Source organism: Aspergillus sclerotioniger (assembly GCF_003184525.1).
Source record: "Aspergillus sclerotioniger CBS 115572 chromosome Unknown BO94scaffold_15, whole genome shotgun sequence".
NCBI lineage: Eukaryota > Fungi > Ascomycota > Eurotiomycetes > Eurotiales > Aspergillaceae > Aspergillus > Aspergillus sclerotioniger.
Genome location: NW_020291005.1, coordinates 707588 through 726719, shown reverse-complemented (window position 1 = coordinate 726719; position 19132 = coordinate 707588). Strand labels below are relative to the sequence as shown.

The window sequence follows — 19132 nt, the reverse complement described above, 5'->3', positions numbered from 1 at the left end:
TGAGGGTGTTTTTGGATCCAGGGGCGAGGGTTGTGAGAGATGTAGGTGGGGGGTATGTTTTTAAGTAGGAAGGAGTAGATGGTTTTGGGGTGTGGGTGTGGGTGTGGTGTTATTGTTTCCTGAGTACGCGTTGATAGAATGTCATCTTTGGTTTGATCTATTGGCTTTTCTACAAGTGGTGGTGAAAACTCTCACTAGATTAATAGATATTGCCAGAGTAGGAAGCGATTAGAAAGGAATGTAGAACTAGGATTCGATCATTGAGGTTATAGATCATCGTATATGTGAATATTGGGGACTCACATGACTCAGCTCTGTGTTCTACCTAAGTAAGCTATAAGTAATGCATGTAGTCTTCTGCAGATGGCTGAGTTGGTAACTCGAGCGCTTTGTAAGATTCCGTGATCGATCAAGCCCTGGCATCTACTCAGTGAAAGATAATAGTTACCAACCGGACTATAAACAAAGACTAAATTCTGAGCTAGGTCGCCTAAAGTGCATCACTTTGAATTAGAAGTCATGTGACAGCTGCAGCCTAGTACCTACACTTATAATTAGACTGAAGGATCCTCGGTTAGGGCTGCAGACCCATTTGCTTAGCGGCGGCCCCGGAATCCGGGCCCGAGAGACACTAATCCCTAGGGAAATATGTGGGCTACAACTGACCAATAGAATAAATCAAATATCTCCTCTATCCACCCCATAGCATCTACCAATCAACAATCAAAAATCAACAATCACCATCTACTACACCCTCACACTCCCACAAAGATGCTTCCCCTTCAATACCCATCAAGAATTCAAATTCAAAGCAACTCCCTCCCCTCCAACTCCCACCTCACCCTCCCCACCCCCCAAACCCCACCATCCACAACTCCTTCCCCTCCCTCCCCGCCCAAACCACATTCAACACCGTAAAATTCGTCTGCACCCTAACCATCAACACCCCCCTCTCATCCAACACATCCACCCCATGTCCCGTCGCCGTAACCACATACCCATTGCTGGCTGTTTTAATCCCATCCGGCACACGATCCTGCGCTAGGAATATCGCCCGTTTATTCACCATCCCTGTACCATCAGGCAACAGGTCCGCTGCATAAACGGTACGTTTTCCATTCGAATGGTAGGAAATTTCCCCACTGGCGAGGGAGACGGCGTCAGCGCCGGTGTCGGTCACGTATACTGTCCGTTGGTCAGGGGAGAAGGTGATTCCGTTGGGTTGGGAGAAGTCGTCGGATACGATTTGGATGTTTCCGGTGGAGGGCGTGAATCGGTAGACGGCGGTTTCGAGATGGATGGTGTGGTTGTGTTGGATGTGGGGGAGGCCGTGGATGTACCCTATTTTTTTATTATTAGTATTGTATTTATTTTGATAGGGCTGGGGTGGGAAGAGGGGGGTACAGTTATCCGTAAACCAAATATCCCCGTTCGAAGCGACGGCCAGATCATCGCATGTTCCAAAGTTGTAACCGAAGTAGTTGTTAAGAACAGGGTGGATCTTTCCAGTTGATGCATTCAGGGCATATATCCCCGGGGTGTAGATCCCGTTGTAGGTAGCCGAACCACACCAGTAGATTAGTCCCGCGTGGTAGGTCGATCCACAAGGAACAACAAGAGGAGGATCAGAAATCCGTTGTTCGAGGGTCGGAGGATCATTGTTCAGATCGATGACGTATTGAGCTGGGGGATCTGGCCGGAGACGTGAAAAAAAGATCAGATTGAGGTTGGGTTCGTAGGTTGGGGCTTCGTGGGGGACATTGTCGAGGGGGAAAATAAAGTCGACGACTGGGTCCGGGCCGAGAATGTCCGAAGCGCGGGCCTCGTCGAAGATGAGGAAGCTGGCGTTAGATAGCAGAGAAAAGGATGGGTCGGAAGGGACGGAGGTCGAGGCGTAGGTGTCAGTGGCGCCGACGATGGGTTGGATGATTCGCTCGAAGCCTTCGGGGAGGACGGCGCCGTAGTTGTGGATGCATAGGATGGAGGGGGAGGAGTAGTCTGCGCAGGGGTGGGCAATAGGGGGGAGGGAGGCAGTAGTGCCTAGGGGGTATTGAAGAGCAGACATGGTGGTTGATGGATGAGAGATTGAGAAGTGGTCCGGGAGGATGATTATGTCTTTTATTATTACAAGATCGTCCGAACAGCCCGAAATCGCGCATCTCGGACTTTCTCCCCGAGTCCTTCGCTCCGCCAAGTGTACGACAGTTATCTAACCCTAACAATCATGCATCCACCAAGGCATTCTTCGAATACGACCGAATCTTCTTGCCATAGAAGAAAAATAGAAACGGCACCGGAGCCAGAGCCAACGCAATAAACCCTAGTAAACTCGTCGCCCACGGCACCCCCAGGTTATGGTATAGTGCCGGTGAGAACAGCGGAAATCCGGCCCCGAAGAAACTGCGCAGGAATGTGTTGCCCGAGATGGCGCTGTTGGCGACATTCAAATACACGTCCACGATGTATTTGAAACCCTGCACGAAGATGGTGAACAGACATGCCCCCACGATAATGTAGGCCGCCACCTGCGCTGGCCACGGCGTCGATGCGTGGCTGGTCCAGGCTGCCCAGAACATGCCCGGGGGAAGCAGCACCGCGCCGACCATCATCGGGGGTAGACGACGTTCTGGCACCGATAGCCCGGGGGTGGATTGAATCTGTCGCTTGTAAAAGGTCATTGTGTACCAGATGATGGCAAAGCCCGCTATGATGACCCCGATTGCGAGGCCCAGGAATGGAAGGGCTGCGATTTGTGGCTTCCAACCACGGACCTGCTCGAATGCGATTGGAAAGCCCTCGAAGAAGAGAAAGAGAAGACCGTAAACGAATGCCCTAATCTGTCAGCTCCATCGCTAACTGCAGAGAAAACTCACATGTAAATGGTGACCACCAGGTAGATGGGCTCCGTCGCCAGCAGGACCCACGGCCGCAGCAAATACGCCTTGGCAAAGGTCTTGAAATCCGTGTCATTTTCCTCCAGTCGACTATGCAACGCCCATTGCTTGGTCTGTAGACGCAGACGGGCGGCCTTGCGGGTCAGCAGTACTGGAGCGTATGTTTCTGGAACGACAAAGAAGGCGAAGATGATGAAGCTGTAGGCAATGATGGCAGTCACCCACATGACCCAGCGCCAGCCCAGATAGCTCTGGGTGATAAAGTTGCCAATGATGGGGCCGATGATGGGCCCAAAGAAACCGGTCAGGATGAAGATATCCATTCCCACGCCACGGATGATCGGGTCCGGCCAGATGTCGGCTATGGCGCCACCAGTCACAGCCATAGCAGCTGAGCCGAATAGACCGCTGAAGAAGCGACTAATCAAAATGGTGTAGTAGTTTTGAGCCACCGCGATCGGAATGCAGAACGTCGCGAATAGCGTCACGCCGATGGTGATGGGAATCTTGCGCCCGATGCGCTCCGACAATGGGCCGAACATGAGCGGACCAAAAGTAAACCCCTGTTGGTTAGCAGCGCCCAACAGCAGAGGGATGGACCTACCAGTAGAAACACACTGGTCATCAGGATGGTGACCTCCGACGACACATGATACAGCTTCTCCATATCTGCCGATGAACCACTGAGAATACTCGACCCAATATTGACGAACAGCGGCAGCGTGTTCAACACCAAAGTAACCACCCACCGCCGCGTCGGACTCCAAGTATGCGGATTCTCCTTGTCGCCCGGCTCCCAAGTCACCAAATCCGGGTCAGCAATCGGTGGCGGTGGGGACGGAGGCTGCTTCTCGACATCATGATGGACTTCATGGAGGGATTGATCCGGACTGGCGGTGGAAGATTCGGGGTCCATGGTGAATGCGCGACTGACCGGAAAGAAGCCAAGCCCGGGCGTTCATGGTTTATATAGGGCACCGGGCCGACTGGAGTGGACAGCCACCACTAACTCGCAGATCGATAGCTCAGATTAATAATATTCCTCCTTTTGATTCCACGTGGAATTGTTTTCTCTGTCGTCGTTGGTTTAATACTGCCGGTGCAGGGCCAATGTGTGCGCGTGCTCGGTCCCGGATTCCGGGGCCGACGCTGCGACAACAGCCTTCGTTCACTCTACACCTCCACTGTACTCTTCCACTGCACACACATCCTCGGACATTGTCAGTATGCTCGGACGGACTCTTCCGACTCATCTCGGGGTGGCTCACACTGATACGAGACAGTATAGAGGTAGCTAGATACCATGGATGGATAGATATATATTCCCGAGAATTCTGCCGAGAATGACACGAGCAAACCTACAAAGCAAGCAAGCAATCAAGCAATATTCAGCACTTAGCAAGCCAAAATGGGCTCCATCTCTCCCTCGTACCCCCCGGTGTACCCCCCGTTCCCCAACACGGGTTCCCTGAGCAACTTCAAACTGGTGCACCTGACCCCCGCCATTGGCAGCGAGTTTCGCGATGTTGATGTGACCGAGTGGCTGCGCGAGCCCAACTCGGACGATATGCTACGGGATCTGAGCTTGTTGCGTATGCATATTCCTCCTTCCTCCTTCTGTTACAATCACTCACTGAACCAGTGGCCGAGCGCGGCGTCATCTTCTTCCGCAACCAGCACAACATCAACGACACCCTGCAGAAGGAGCTCTGCCGTCGTCTCAACGAGCTGTCGGGCGCTCCGAAGGAAAATGGCTTCTATCGGCACTCCCTGCTGGCCATGCAGGGCGAAGACCCCGAGATGGGCAAAGTTGATCCGGACCGTCTGCGCAGCATGTACAACAAGCCGCTGAACGGTATGCCCCGTCAGACGCACATTCGCGAGTGGCACACCGATTCCAGCTTCGAGTACATGCCTCCAAGCTATACTGTACTGCGACTGGGCGAGATGCCCGAGACGGGCGGCGGTACGCTCTCCCGTATTCCTCTTCCCAAGAATCTCACTGACCATGTAGACACCCTCTGGGCCTCCGGCTACGAACTCTACGACCGCCTCTCTCCCCCCTACAAGAACTTCTACGACACCCTCACGGCAACCCACATGTCGCCCGCCCTCGCCGAAGTCGGCCGTAAAAACCCTAAGGGCATGGACTCGGGTCCCCGTGGCGCCAGCGGCAACGTGGGGTTGGATTTCTGCACCCAGCATCCATTGGTGCGCACGCACCCACTGACCGGCTGGAAGGCCGTGTTCGGCTGGGGCACCAACTGTCACCATATCGACGGAGTGACGGAGATGGAGAGCAAGGCCATCTTCGATAAGAATCGTCGGTTGATCATGGATAACCAGGATCTGCAGGTGCGGTTTCGATGGGAGAGTACGGGCGATTTGGCCGTGTGGGATAACCGTTGTACATTCCATTCGGCGACTCATGATCATTTTGGATTGGGAGAGAGGGTGGGTTGGCGGTGCATGGTGATGGGTGAGAGACCGTTTTTGGATCCCAAGAGTAAGAGTCGGAAGGAGGCGACGGGGGGTTGGCCGTATAAGTTGGAGAATCCAATTGAGGGTTAAGCAGTGAGAAGGGTGTGGCTTGTGTTGTCTTTTGATGTTTTAATTTGTGTCTTTCTGTGTTGTATGTTTGTGGGGATGCGTGGAAGATGTTGATAGTATAGTGAATGAGATGAATTTGCTGAGTTTCATGGTCATATGTTTGCTGAAGTGAATTGTGAAGGTAGCACTAATACAACAATGTTAAGATATATCTCTGCTCCCCAAGTAGGCGCCTTATTTGTTTTAGTCTACTGGTTAGAGCTCTGACAAACATTGACTGTTCCTTACATAGACCATTACTGAATCGTATCACGTGACTAAGACTGCCCTCTCTTATCTATCGAGTTGTCGGACAGCATGGCTGGAATTGAACTTCCTTACTAACATCTGACATATACCAAAGGAAGGCATTAAGCAAATCAGTGTACTGCAACTATGTGGACATACAGCCGACGTGGCACAAGCCCTAAGAAGGCTACCCCAGCAAGACTAACAAATCCTCGACATCGTCCAACTCCTCCAACTGCAGCACCTTGGCTTCAATCGCCGCCACTCTTTTCGCCTCCAACACCGAACCCGCTAACCGGCGGAATTTGTCCCGAATATCCGCATTATCCAACGGCGGATCGTATCCCTTCGGAAAAGGCGTGGCCTCCTCCAGCTCAAACCCATCTGCGAACCGGACCACCACGCGCGCACCACAAATATGATCCGGCTTGTCGAACTCGGCACTATGACGACAAATCGTCTTTCTTGCCAGTTTCCACACCTCCTCACGGTCCAGCGCCGCCTCCTCAAACTGCGCCGGCAACACCTGACGATCCACCAACTGCACCGCCCCAATATACGCTGCACTCATCTGCGCCCCGGTAGCCGTAATCGGCCTTTCCGGCTGCCAGCCATCATGCGCATAGATCGGAGCCGACAGATACACTGTAATCTGTTCAATCTCGTCCAACTTGTTCTCTGCAAACCTCTCCGGATGACTCTCCTGCATGCGCTGCAACACCTCAATCTGCCCATGACATCCCCCAACACACGCATACAACTTGAACCGAATCACCTGCGTCTGCCAATCACTTCCCAGTCCACTCACCACCTCTTCGATATTATACGCAGGGGATCGTCCATTCCCTGCACTAAACATCGCCAGGAACCCTCCGTACGGACGCTCCAACACCTTCTTCATCCCCTGATACCCTGATCGCGCCAACAACGCCGCCTGCAGACCATTCCGTGCCGCAAACGCATGCTGCATCCGCTTGACCATTCCTTCATACTGCGCTGACATGAGCCCGCCGGCCTGCGTACACGCGATTCCCATCGCGGACTCAATGTCCTCGGCCGCTAGTCCGAACAACTTCCCCGTGGCCGCTGCACTCGCCGGTGACCCGAATACCGGTCCGGAATGCCATCCGCGCGAGAGCAGATCCGAGCCATACATGGCCTTGCCGACACGTGGACCCGTCTCGAATCCAGCCACCGCAGCCAGTAGAAATGTAGCCCCAGAAACAGCAACGGGATCATGTCCAGCACGGTTCTTCTGAGCCTCTACACCAGCGAACAGCGCAGGGAGGACAATACTAGCCGAATGCAACGGGGCTTGGCTATGGTAGTCGTCGAGTTCCATGGCTTGAATGAAAGCGCCGTTGGCGAGGGCGGCGGCTAGTGGACCGTGTTTCTACTCAGTCAATAACGGTCATGAAAATGAGGTAGGAACATTACCTGATTCTGGCCCAGGATGCGACAATACCCCGCTGGTTCATATTCACTGATGCTTTGGACGGCGGTGCGTGACCAGGGAGCACGCGCGCCGACCAATCCACAACCGATCCCATCGAGAATCAGATGTTTAGCCCGTTCGCGCACAGCAATGGGAACAGCATCCAGGTCGAGGTTTGCGACCCATTGACTGAGGATTTCAGTAACAGGATGCTGAGGCTCGTCGGAGTGAACAGGGACAGTCATGATGATTAGGTCTCGTACAATAACAACTAAACGATGGATAGATCAATACAGCAGACACAATACTAGTAATAAGTAATTAATCAATCTGCTCATCGGACATGTCGCATATATGCGCGAGGTAGTCCGAAGCTCGGCTTCGCGCGGCCGAGCACGGGGGTTTCGGGACCATCGAGCGAGCCCGGAATCAGCGAGTGCCTGATAAGACCCTCGCCCCAGCTGTCTGTCATTCCCATCAACACAGCTACCATGGATGAACGCACGCGGCTGCTGCCCTACGATGCCCCGGCTGCCTCATGGGACGGCCCGAATGACCCGCACAACCCTAAGAACTGGCCTGCATCGCGCAAATGGACCTGCGCTATGCTGGTATCGGCCTACAGCATCATCGCTCCGACGGCCTCGTCCATGGTCGTGCCCGCAATGCCGGCCCTAACTCGCGACTTGCACATCGAGTCCCCTCTTGTCACCCAGCTATCCCTCTCTATCTACGTGCTGGGCTGGGGAATGGGACCGCTGATCATGGGACCGTTGTCTGAGCTATATGGTCGCGCCCCATTACTCCATCTCGGCCAGTTCGGGTTCCTGGTCTTTAATACCTTGTGTGGGTTTGCCACTGATGCTCGCGTCTTTCTCGCTCTGCGTTTCATCGGGGGTGTTTTTGGCAGTGGGCCTATGTCTGTACGTCCCCCACATACCCCCTAAACCTAACAACCACAACCCTAACAAATAACCAGCTCGGCGCCGGCGTCCTCAGCGACCTCTGGATCAGCGACGAACGAGGCACCTCCCTAGCCATCTATACCGTGATGCCATTACTCGGAACTACCGCCGGGCCCCTTCTCGGCGGCCTCCTGATCGAATCCCACTCCTGGCAATCCATTTTCTTCATCTGTTCCATCTTCACCCTCATCTCCTTACTCTTGGGCCTGTTCTTCCTCCCCGAAACCTTCGGCCCGATCCTCCTCTACCGCCGTGGTCTTCTCATCCACGGCACATCCCCGAAACCCCTCCAACGGAACCAACTCTCCCGAATCCGCAGCGACCTGGCCCGTCCGTTCATCATGCTGGGAACCCAGCCTATCATACAATTGTTGGCATTATACATGGGATTTCTTTTCGGATTAAACCACCTCACCATCTCCACATTCCATTCTCTCTGGAGAGAAGTCTACCATCAGGATGACTTCAGAGCTAGTTTGAATTACATCGCTATTACGGTGGGATTACTCGGTGGAGCGGAGGTTACGGGACCGGTTAATGATATTGTATTCCCCTCCCCTCCCCTCCCCCAATTTCATTCCCCTTAATATCAAGGGTTTACTATACTAACAAACACCCCAGATCTACCGCCACCGTAAGAGAAAAAACCACGGAAAAGATTCCCCCGAATACAGAATCTACCTAATGCTCCCCTCCGCCATCCTCCTCCCCACCGGCCTATTACTCTACGGCTGGTCCGCAACCTACCACCTGCACTGGACTCTCCCCAACCTCGGCATAACCACCTACTCCTTCGGGCTACTAATGGGCTACCAATGCATCCAAGCCTACGTGCTGGATTGTTACCCCGTGTATGCCGCGTCCGCGATGGGGGCGTTAACGGTGCTGAGATCGCTGATGGGGTTCATAATGCCGGTTTTTGCTCCCGTCGTGTATGAGAGCGTTGGGTATGGGTGGGCGAGTACGGGGTTGGCGGGCGTGGCGGGTATCGTGGGGTGGCTGCGCCGGTGGTGTTGGGGTTTGGGGGAGGGGTTGAGGGGGAGGAGTGGGTTTGGGGCCGGGGAGGTGGTTGTTTCTTGGTGAGGGGGGATACCCTGGGGATGGGGGGGGGGGGGGGATGAAGAAGAGGTGGGTTGGTAGCCAGGGTTTGAGCAAAGGGCAGGGGCTGAGAGATATGTTTGTCGAGGGTTGTCTTTGGGATATATATTGATAAGCATAAGACATGTCAGGACTACTTGACAAAGTTATAAGGCATGGAGGGTGGATCATTAGATAAGAAGCTGGTATTATCGGAGGAATGTCACGTACACTAGGGTGTATAAAAGGGCTGCTGTTGTTGTTTTTTAACCTGAATGTCACTGATTAAGCTGTTAACCTGAATCGGAGGAGATTACCTTAGTGTTGCTGGTGTTTATAAGATAAGGATACTAAGGAGGTAAGAAGTATAATGTAGCTTAGCATGGCTTTGGCTATTGCAAGATTCTAGTGCTGTGGTTGTGATCGGAACTAAAGAGACCAGTTTCAAGGTTCTGTTTGATGAGCAATAATATTTTGTCTGTTGGTTGGAGAGGGGTCTTATGGGAAGCCAACTGGTCATTTGAATTGAGGTTGCATGGACTAGTCAAGCTAAGGGCTATGAGCGAATGGAAAAGGGAATATGCGATGCACTACTATTTATGTGTCTTAAACGGCCTCGTCTTGATTTGTCTGCGAGTGAGTGGATGTTTTCTCCAATGATACTTCACTTTATTTGATTATATCACTTTCGGCTTTTCTTTTGTTGTTCGAATTCCCTCTAATTGTAATTTCTCCAACATATCCAATGTTTCCTCGATTCCAAACACACCTCCTACACAGTTCTAGTAACAAATGGTCTCCTAGCATCCGCCCCTCTTCGTATAATTCCAGGTGGAGGGCGGCTTCTATCTACCCACCAATTTTCCCTTGGTTCATCAGGAAAGTGAATGGTGCCCTCTATACTACCAAGACCACGAAGACGCAAACAATCCAAACCAGGCATAGTATTAGACAAAAGATTGAACAGGCCGTCGAAACTCTCGCCTTCATGGAGGTCAAGCCCATCTATAGACAAATGCACCAACCCAGGAACTTTGCGGAAAAACGTCAGGAGCGCGGGCTCGGTCATTCGAACATCCTTCCATGTACACTTCTTCAAATTTGGGAATTCACAGGATGCTGCCATTCGATCCAAGACGAGCGATTCCTCCAAGATCCCATCTGACTCCTCGAAATCGTCATACTCCCACACAAAGTGCAGTTCCTCGAGTGCGGGGCAGAGGTTCAACAAATCACAAAATGCTTTGGTATTCTGACGGGCCTCGTCGTAGATCAGGGGTAATTGTGTATCCTTGCCGAGCTCGACTCCACAAACGTTATGCCCCAGACTTAGGCACAATTTCTTGCATGGCTGAAATGAGGTCGATAGGTGCGCTGTACCACGGGATAAAGCTGTCGTGAATTCACTAAAGCCTAAGCTACACCAGCTGCCCCATGTGTGCCCATAGGCATCGGCAAACACATCAAACGACTGAACGGGTAATTTACTGCTCCCAAGCGCCGACATGACCACCTGGAACACCTGGGCTGGGGCTTCCCTATTCAGATTGCGCCCGTTGATCTGGAGTGAGATAGAGAACTGGCCGCCGTGGGGCGATCGATCGCGTATGTTTTCCATTGCCTGCGCTAGCAATTGAGTTGCCTCAAAAGTAGCATTTGGGTCCTCGGCTATTGCAGCTCCCGGGTCTGGGTCCAGAATGTCGTACACAGTGAGCCGTTGGAGCCAGAGGCCGAGCTGCCCGGGTTGGGTGACACGAACAAATTGTTTCAGCGAGGCTTCGGTGATCTGCAGCTTCTTGGAAGAGAAATAGGTCCGAAAGATAGCATTGGATGATTTGAATGCTAGTGTTCGTCCAGTCAGACGCAGAGTGCAGATGTCTTGAAAGTCTAGCAAACTGACAATTGCCTCAATCAACTCCACCGGAAAGCTTTCCAGAGACACCATAGTGGTAGAGAAATGTGGTTATCGTTCGTCAGAAGAGGGGTAAAAGGAAAGGCAACATAGTTCAGGAGCGAGATTAAATAGGTTCGCAAGACATTAGACCAGTAGTCTAGCGATTCTTGGGTTACGTCGGCTGATTCCAAATTGCTCCGGCGGGGTCTAACGCTCGGGCCTGACATATCAAGGCTTTGCCAACGTGGATTGGCCATGTTGAGACATCGCCATGTCATCCGACTAGATAGCCAATGAGCCACTCCGCGAGGTAGGCCAAAGGGCTCTTCGGTTGTATGTTTTGTTTTTGTTCTCCGGAGATGTCAAAAATCGATATATTGGCAGATTTCTTCCCACACGATCGAGTGAAATGTATACGCTCTACAAAGATTGTTAGTCTTGTCAGTGGGCTTCGGAATTTGCCAGCTCACTAATATACACATGCCCCGCAGCTGCTGGATGACCTCGTGTCATCAATCTAGGAGAAAACGTCAGAACCCGTGGTGTAATTGCACTGTGAACCACCAGGCCCCGCTACTCATCGCCAGCGTGTCTCGATCCTTTTGCACTGTACCATAAACGATCTGCCTCTGGCTGTAGTCTGAATTGACCATAATCTCGTGAAGCCGCTGCTTCCCCTCCGCCGACAAATGAACCCTCTTCACAATACTCATCCACTCGTACCGCAGCTGTAGCCCGTGAATTGGGATGGTGATCCCACAGATGCTCGTTTCAGGGGAGCGCGGATCCGGTTAAATGTTTTGGGCGGACGAGGGATTCTGAGGTGGATCTTGAATGCAGTTTTCTTCAGAGGTATGGAATGTGTCTGATAATGCTGGATTCTGGAAGTTCCTCCTGCGACAGTTTGGAGGTTCCTTCGGTGAAGATGTCTTTCAACGACGCGTCAGAGACACGCTAATCCTTAGCTATTCAGCAGCACTGATCACAAGGCTTATCTATCTTGATGATAGGAAGCAGCGACATGTTAACTCGGAATTGCGACCAGACACGGATTTGTCGGAAACATGTCCAAAGCACTTGAGTGGCGTTTCTTGCTATGGAATCCGAATTGGCTCAAGTCTTGAGAAATCGGTTTGCCATGGGCCATGATAAGGTGAAAGGAGGCAGCGAATGCCATTGAGGGGTTTCTGCATTAGCCCCGTCTCATGTGATGCGGCGTGCATTAGTCGCGTTGGACCCCACCGGCCACCAACTAACTGAAAGTCACTTTCACCAAACACCAACTTCGCAATCCAGACCACTCCGTTATCATGGCCACAGACCTTCAAAAGTATCAGATGGACCACCCATCTACGTCTCAATACACTTACCATCCCCTCCCCCCCGATTCCAACGCAATCCGCGTGCTCCGCTTACTCCCGAGTAAAGATAAGGCTGCCCCTATCGAATGTGAGCTGGTGGAATACCTCCTCCCCGAGTCAGAATCTGGAATTCATCCATATGAAGCATTGTCATATGTCTGGGGCGCTGGAAGCAAACCGCAATCGATCTTCATCAACGGCCACACACTGCAGGTAACAGGGAATCTCCATGCCGCTCTTCTGCATCTTCGAGACCATGGTCTCGAGCGAATACTCTGGGTTGATGCAGTCTGTATCAACCAGAGTGATGAAAAAGAGAAATCGCATCAAGTTCCACTAATGGGGGCAATCTACGGTCAAGCCGGAAATGTCATTGTTTGGCTTGGAGAGGAGGAGAACCGGAGCAATGAGGCAATGGAGAGCATACGGCTTGCCGCGCAGGATGAAAGAGACTTGGTCAATGTGAGTATGAACCGGTTCCTACGAAAGGTTCATGGAAAGGATCCGGAAATTCCATCCGTGTGGAATCAGGAATCTAATACGGGGGCAACAATGATGCTATTGCAACGGACTTGGTTTCGGCGCATTTGGGTGAGATTCTCGAAGGGGTTACAAAGTAAATATTAATGATGGATCAGGTACTCCAGGAAGTTGGTCTCGCGCGGTCTATCTTGATTGTCAGTGGTGCAGCCAAACTAAGCGGATACGCTTTTGTTCTCGGCTTGCAGAGAATGGATCTTCCCTATAAGAACCATCCAGGACTAGAGGGCCTCGTCACATCTGTCTTCGATCTTATCAAAGGCTCGATCTTCCGCTCCGCGTCTCAAGCACACCCCGGGAACCTCTCCATCGATGAACTCATCGACAGGTATCATACCCACGAGGCAACCTGGAACCATGACAAGGTCTATGCACTGCTTGGCCTGAGCTCCGATCCTGATACACCCGCGCTAAAGCCTAACTACGAGCTCTCATGGGATAGAGTCTTTCGGCATCTTATTGAATACATTATCCCTGGCGCTGTCTCCGTGACTACATGGTCTGACAAGGAGGTAGCAGTTCTCAAAACCAAAGGCTATATTCTGGCCATGATAGATTCAGTTCAGAGTCACAACTCCAAGACCAAGGTCACTCTTGTCTCGAAAAAGTCTTCAAGGAAACCTACCGTAAAGGACGAATGGATAATTCAACCTTCAGCAGAACCCATTCAGGAAGGTGACATTGTCTGTCTGCTGCAAGGAGCCTCGAAGCCGAGCATCATCAGGCCTTATCGAGACTACTTTGCTGTTATCATGATCGGCACCACTTTTGAATATGTTTCCACACACCTGCGGGTTAAGGAGTTTGATCCTGCACATCATGCCAGGGGAACTTCTCTTCATCATCTCCTCCTCGTCTGGAACTGGGAAACACGCAGTGGTGATACACATGAAAAGGAGCTACAACTCGTCACTCCCCAGGACCCGTACGCGAGTGGGACATCAACCCAAGACATCAGCAGTTTTGCTCCAATTTGGGAAGACATTGTTGAGACCGCAGCCAGGGGCAGGGTAAAGAGAATGGAGGTTCTCTTCGAAATCCTGGGCGATGACCTCCCCATCACAAAAGCAGCAGTTGTGGCTGCAGCTGAAAACTATGAAATCGGCACAGCACTCCTCAAACTTCTTTTTAAACGAAAGGGGGAGAACTTACCAATCACCCTCGATGTTGTGATAGCAGCAACACGAGTGGTTTCCAACGTCGAACGGATGAAGCTCCTGCTGGAACAAAGGGGCGACGAAATACCCATCACCGAAGAGGTCCTCAAGATAGGTATAGGGACCTACTATGGGTATGAACTAATGAAGCTCCTGGTGGCTGAAAGAGGCAAACACCTTCCGATTACAGACGAGGTACTCAAAGTAGCTGCGCAAGATTACCGGAGAGAAGGGATATTCAACCTCTTCTTGGAAACCAGGGGTAAGTCCCTATCCATATTAGCGGAGCTGGAACTTCTCGAGGCTATGGATAGTGCAACTTCTACTGGAACGAGGTAAAACACTACCTATAGGAGAAGTGGTGCTGCAAAATAGGAGCACTAAACATGATTTTGTATCGAAGACAAAGAAAGGAGTGTTTTGCAAAGAGTTTTCGCCGAGATCTTCCGGTGAAGCGTCTCTCCGAGGGATCTAAAATGTTCGAAAATCATACCACAACTATATTCTTCTTCGATAAATCTCCTTTTCAATGGAAATTCCCTCACAGAGCACCAATATCTATGGATACCTTCCGTATACGATGCGAAGTTCCCAAATCTTTTTCCGTCTTTTACAGGTTACACATGGATCATTCCTACAATCGATAAATCTGACGAATCATACAAGCGCATCATCATCAACCCCTCAGGTATTTCGCTATAAACCATAACCTGACCCCCGGAACCCTCCTACCCAGGAGCTCCCCGACATACAACAGAATGCAAATTCCGATGCTAAGGATAGATTAAATGGCCCCAAAATCCTATATCAAGGCCCTCGACCCCTCCCATTTCTAAGAATCCAGTATACAACAATGTGCAAGAAACAGACGGGTTATGAGCCCAAATTATCCCCAATAAAAATTATATCTTATACCTCACGCGTCACAGCCCCATCCGGTAGATGATACCGAGAACATCGATAAGACGCTTCGCTTATGAATACATTATGTCGCGCACATCGTCCTATCAACAAACCATATAGCCATATCTAGCAATCATTCACTTTTTGTTCGGCGTCTGGCGAAAAGAAAAATAAAGAGAGAATATGGACACAACGAAGAGCAGTCGACATTCATCTTACTATATATACCTCGGACTCCCTCTGAGAAGCGAAAGCACAAGCGCAAAGGTAGCCTAACGAGCTTGGCTTGCCTAATGGAGGAGGCTGGCGGGAGGCTGGAGACTGCCGTCGTGCTATCATACCAGCGAGAGAATATCCGTCTTGTTTCTCAACTTCCTCGCGGCTGCCTAGAATCTTCCAAAGGCATCCAACCACGCAGGAAACCCGCGATTGATCCACATCCATACGTTGCTTCTTGACTTGACTTCACTGGAGATGTGTCCCTGATTGCAACTACCCCATGAAACCTTCCACAATGTCGAAGCGAGTGCTTAGGCTCGGTGAGCACTAAGTACTTCTTCTGAAGCATCAAAGATGACAAGACGTCAAGGCCAACTAGATATAACACTCATGAGACGCTCCGAAAGTAAAAAGGAAGAGTCGGAATGATGACGACTACCGTGATTGCTCTACGCGGCCTCTTCAAAAAGCTCTTTCCAAGTCACCGACGACCTGTGCAGGTCACGACTGCGAATTATATACATATAATATGTTGAGATACAGTCTTCATTCCGTCTGTTCAGCATCAGATGAACCTGAATCTGAAGGGATACAGGCCTTTTGCCGCGCCTGCATTGCTGATAATGTGGTCGTCTCTGAGTCTGTATCCAACCAAGCCATTAGCAATTAGACACAGCGGAAGATCGAACGTCAAAATACGGTTCTTACTGTTTTGGCTATGAATAAACACAGCATGTGCTACCATACACACGGTGCACTGCTTTCCCAACCTAAAACTGTTCTATGAACTTCCGCTCCATTCCCCCAGACTAATAGGGCCTCGACTTTGTTTCTCTGGTGTCAGATTACTTCTATCACTATCTACATCATACCTTCCCCTAAAACAGCCACTTTCCAGGACAAGGCCCATCTCTTCTTCCAGCACATTTACACCCAGGCCAGTCCACCAGACACGGTAATCTCAGACCCGATTACCGCAATTCATCGCTGATTCTAGAACGAACTCTACATACGCTTCGGACCAAGCTCAAACAATCGACCTCCAGACCGACGGGCAGACCGACATAATAAATAAATATATTACCCACCGGTTATCATTTTCAGGAGCACCCATGTCGGGATCTCTGAGTAATCCCCCGAGTTTCTTTTGACCCATGTCCAAGCCCTACGCGTCAAGCAGGCACATCGGATCTTGTCCAACTGCGCCTATCCTGACCAAGAGTACGATAAACCTTTCGAAGGAACTTGCCCTCCTGGGTGTGAGAAATGTCCTACGGACAAGCTTATCAAGCGACACCCCTAGAGTGTCAGGTACTGTCCACTCGGATATATCCTTTTAAGTGATTCTTCTGAGCCCTATTGCAGTATGATCATTATGACCATGTCGGGATCAAGGCTGCTGTCCTGAAGGAGAAGGAATAATCAACTGTGTTCTTGTGAGAGGCTCAACCGTCAAGCCAGACAGGTGCCTGGGTCGGGCCCATTGAGTAGTAGGTTTGGGTTTGTCCATGGTGGGTTTGGAGAAAGCTGCGCGAGAGCTGGTGATGATGATCCCTCTATTTTCAGTTGGATGGAAGTACGGACTGAACGCGATGGGCTGGGTGGGTTAGTTGTTTCTGCAGACCGGGTCTCGAAAATGGTCTTACGTGAGGTGAACTTGTATTAATTGATGTTTTCGGCGTTGGGATGGAGGTGAACCTACGAGTGTCTTACCTCTTTATGATACATTACGTACTCATTCAAAGCAATAATATAAAAATTTATAGATTCTTTCTTATCTACTATAATCATCATAAAGGGGAATAGGAGAAATCAGCATCATCCTTAAAAGGCCAGTTCTGCCAGCAGATATCACGCTCATGGTGTTCAGCCTGCTGTAACATTTCCAACCTGAGCTCGACGTTCCGGTGAGACGCCCACTCAAAATTCTTCGGCACTGTGCCACCTTCGAGGTCCACACCTAAATGGTCTCTAAATGCAGATAAAAGCTTCTCAGACTCAATCCATTCCTCGGAATCCTCTTTTGCTGTTTCTCGCTTCTGATCTGTAAAAGACACTGGGCAGGGAACAGAAGATATAGCATCCCAAATGTGTGGAGTTGTGATACCAATAAGAGCCGCACGGAGATTGATAATATCTGCATCCCAAGGATATCCCGTTTGTTGGTAGAGATACCGGCGCATCCCGAGGTGAGGGATTCTTAGGGCATTCATATGAATATCGTTGTAGATGCCGGTGGTTGCTGTGTAGTATGAATTCGCTTGATCTAGGCGAAACTTGGTTTTTATATGGGTCTGTTCTTAGATACTCATATAGTTGAAGTTATCCGGAAGAGTCGGGGGCTGTAAACTTTGAGGTTGTGATAAATCGTGCTCACAAAAGGCTGGATATCCGGCTTGCATGAAAAGTGGAAAGATAACAGTGTCTTGCCAGTCTATGATACTGGTGATTATGGTAGAGCCAGGCTCTAAAAGGATATTATCAAGGCTCAGATCTGGATGTCGTAGGATTGGAGAATTGTGATCCGGGTTTGTTGATATCAAGAAAGGCGCAAGTCGCAAGAACTTCGAAAGAAGTGAGATATGTTCCGAGGGCTCAATATCATACAATGTTGGAAGAAGAAAGGTTTTTCGAGGCTGGGGTTTTGCATGATTCAAGATACAAGTAGTCTCCCGGCGAGCTGCAGATGTGAAGCAATATTTGGGTGAAAGCCCTTTTGAAATGGTCAGCTATGTTCCTATATTCAAGTGAAGAGTGACCTCACATGGACCACGGTCTATTTTGGTTTTATTTCGATCACCATGCCAAAATTGTCTTGCAGCAACAGGACCAATGCAGAAGTCTTCGACTGGTATCGGAATCTGCTCTTCACCTTTAATATCTTTCTGGTGATATAAACTCCCATATCCAGGAAATGAATAGGTGAATGTTCTCTGTTCCATCTCTACTATTTGTTTCATGACGCTCTTTACTTCTTCTGTAGTCAGAGACAGCCATCTTGATGCAAGACTGACACCCTCTATCCGCTCCATTAGTATATATTCTGCTCCAACTGGATTGGTTGCAGACGTCGAGTACGCTAGGACTTTTGGTATAGGTATTCCGATGATACCACGTAAAAAGTCCATTGTAGCAACCTCGCTTGCAGTGGTGTAATGAGAAGGACCGGCGATGGGAGTAGGAATTCGGGCAATAACTTCTTTACCAGAACTCGCTCTTAAGAGAAAAACTTTATTAAAGCCCCCTTCTGCAAGTTTGATGATGAAAGGGCAATGGTCTTCCCCAATTGCTCGACCAGCGACACGCTGGAGTTCATTTGGATCGAATTTGACGTATCTTTCCTTACCTCGGTCGTTCTCATTCATTCTAAGAAAAGCATTAGTGACTGGGGTTTGATGAGAGCTGGAGATTGGCCTAACATCCATCGACGAGAAGTATTTTTGAAGAAGTCCTCGCGGGGAGGTGATGATCGACTGGACAAACGACATGATAACATCGACAGAGTAGGCTTCGCAGTATAGCATGGTTTACAAGGAAGAAAAGTAGGCGTCCTGCTTCTGGCAGTGGATAGTGTTTGAGATCTGAACATATTTGGAAAGGAAGAAGGGCAGCATCTAAACTATTTGATAGAAGACGACGATGCGTGTGGTGGGAACAAAGATGACCCAGTCCCTGCCAAGACTTCCGACCGCCTAAGATGGTTTTGTGTTGTTTTGTTTTGTGTTGTTTTTTTGTTAAATGAATAAATGGTGATTACGTAGCGATGTGGCCCAACGAGATCTTATACAAAGCTGCAGGCACGTTGGCTTGCAATGGAAATCAGGTAATCTGATACAGATGTCCACCTAA

The 19132-nt window shown here is 50.3% G+C and overlaps 8 protein-coding genes across 8 annotated transcripts; 3 read left to right on the top strand and 5 right to left on the bottom strand.

Moving 5' to 3' along the window:
* Positions 1-838: 838 nt before the first annotated feature.
* BO94DRAFT_586149 (SMP-30/gluconolactonase/LRE family protein) lies at positions 839-2065 on the bottom strand (the record flags this gene model as incomplete). Its single annotated transcript, XM_025615743.1, has 2 exons — positions 839-1341; positions 1405-2065. The coding sequence occupies 2 exons, from the start codon at positions 2063-2065 to the stop codon at positions 839-841; spliced, it is 1164 nt and encodes a 387-aa protein (XP_025467154.1).
* A 346-nt stretch (positions 2066-2411) lies between these two features.
* BO94DRAFT_440465 (MFS general substrate transporter) lies at positions 2412-3702 on the bottom strand (the record flags this gene model as incomplete). The annotated part of the gene is made up of 3 exons (XM_025607504.1): positions 2412-2832; positions 2874-3457; positions 3499-3702. Coding segments are annotated over 3 exons (1209 nt in total), but the record flags the coding sequence as incomplete, so codon positions are not given.
* Positions 3703-4302: 600 nt separating this feature from the next.
* On the top strand, positions 4303-5465 carry BO94DRAFT_466578 (TauD/TfdA dioxygenase family protein; the record flags this gene model as incomplete). Its single annotated transcript, XM_025608170.1, has 3 exons — positions 4303-4486; positions 4537-4860; positions 4909-5465. 3 exons carry the CDS (start codon positions 4303-4305, stop codon positions 5463-5465), a joined length of 1065 nt encoding a protein of 354 aa, XP_025467152.1.
* A 454-nt stretch (positions 5466-5919) lies between these two features.
* BO94DRAFT_557016 (MmgE/PrpD family protein) lies at positions 5920-7412 on the bottom strand (the record flags this gene model as incomplete). The annotated part of the gene is made up of 2 exons (XM_025613912.1): positions 5920-7125; positions 7170-7412. The coding sequence occupies 2 exons, from the start codon at positions 7410-7412 to the stop codon at positions 5920-5922; spliced, it is 1449 nt and encodes a 482-aa protein (XP_025467151.1).
* Positions 7413-7658: 246 nt separating this feature from the next.
* Positions 7659-9215, top strand: BO94DRAFT_466621 (MFS transporter; the record flags this gene model as incomplete). Its single annotated transcript, XM_025608173.1, has 3 exons — positions 7659-8090; positions 8147-8677; positions 8754-9215. 3 exons carry the CDS (start codon positions 7659-7661, stop codon positions 9213-9215), a joined length of 1425 nt encoding a protein of 474 aa, XP_025467150.1.
* A 608-nt stretch (positions 9216-9823) lies between these two features.
* On the bottom strand, positions 9824-11265 carry BO94DRAFT_86889 (uncharacterized protein). The gene has a single exon (XM_025617717.1). The coding sequence runs from the start codon at positions 11152-11154 to the stop codon at positions 9982-9984; it is 1173 nt and encodes a 390-aa protein (XP_025467149.1). The 5' UTR covers positions 11155-11265; the 3' UTR covers positions 9824-9981.
* A 1121-nt stretch (positions 11266-12386) lies between these two features.
* Positions 12387-14861, top strand: BO94DRAFT_624743 (HET domain-containing protein). The gene is made up of 2 exons (XM_025617241.1): positions 12387-13055; positions 13103-14861. Exons 1-2 carry the CDS (start codon positions 12414-12416, stop codon positions 14498-14500), a joined length of 2040 nt encoding a protein of 679 aa, XP_025467148.1. The 5' UTR covers positions 12387-12413; the 3' UTR covers positions 14501-14861.
* A 2212-nt stretch (positions 14862-17073) lies between these two features.
* Positions 17074-18779, bottom strand: BO94DRAFT_557014 (aminoglycoside phosphotransferase family protein; the record flags this gene model as incomplete). Its single annotated transcript, XM_025613911.1, has 4 exons — positions 17074-17549; positions 17592-17996; positions 18048-18649; positions 18703-18779. 4 exons carry the CDS (start codon positions 18777-18779, stop codon positions 17074-17076), a joined length of 1560 nt encoding a protein of 519 aa, XP_025467147.1.
* Positions 18780-19132: the final 353 nt, after the last annotated feature.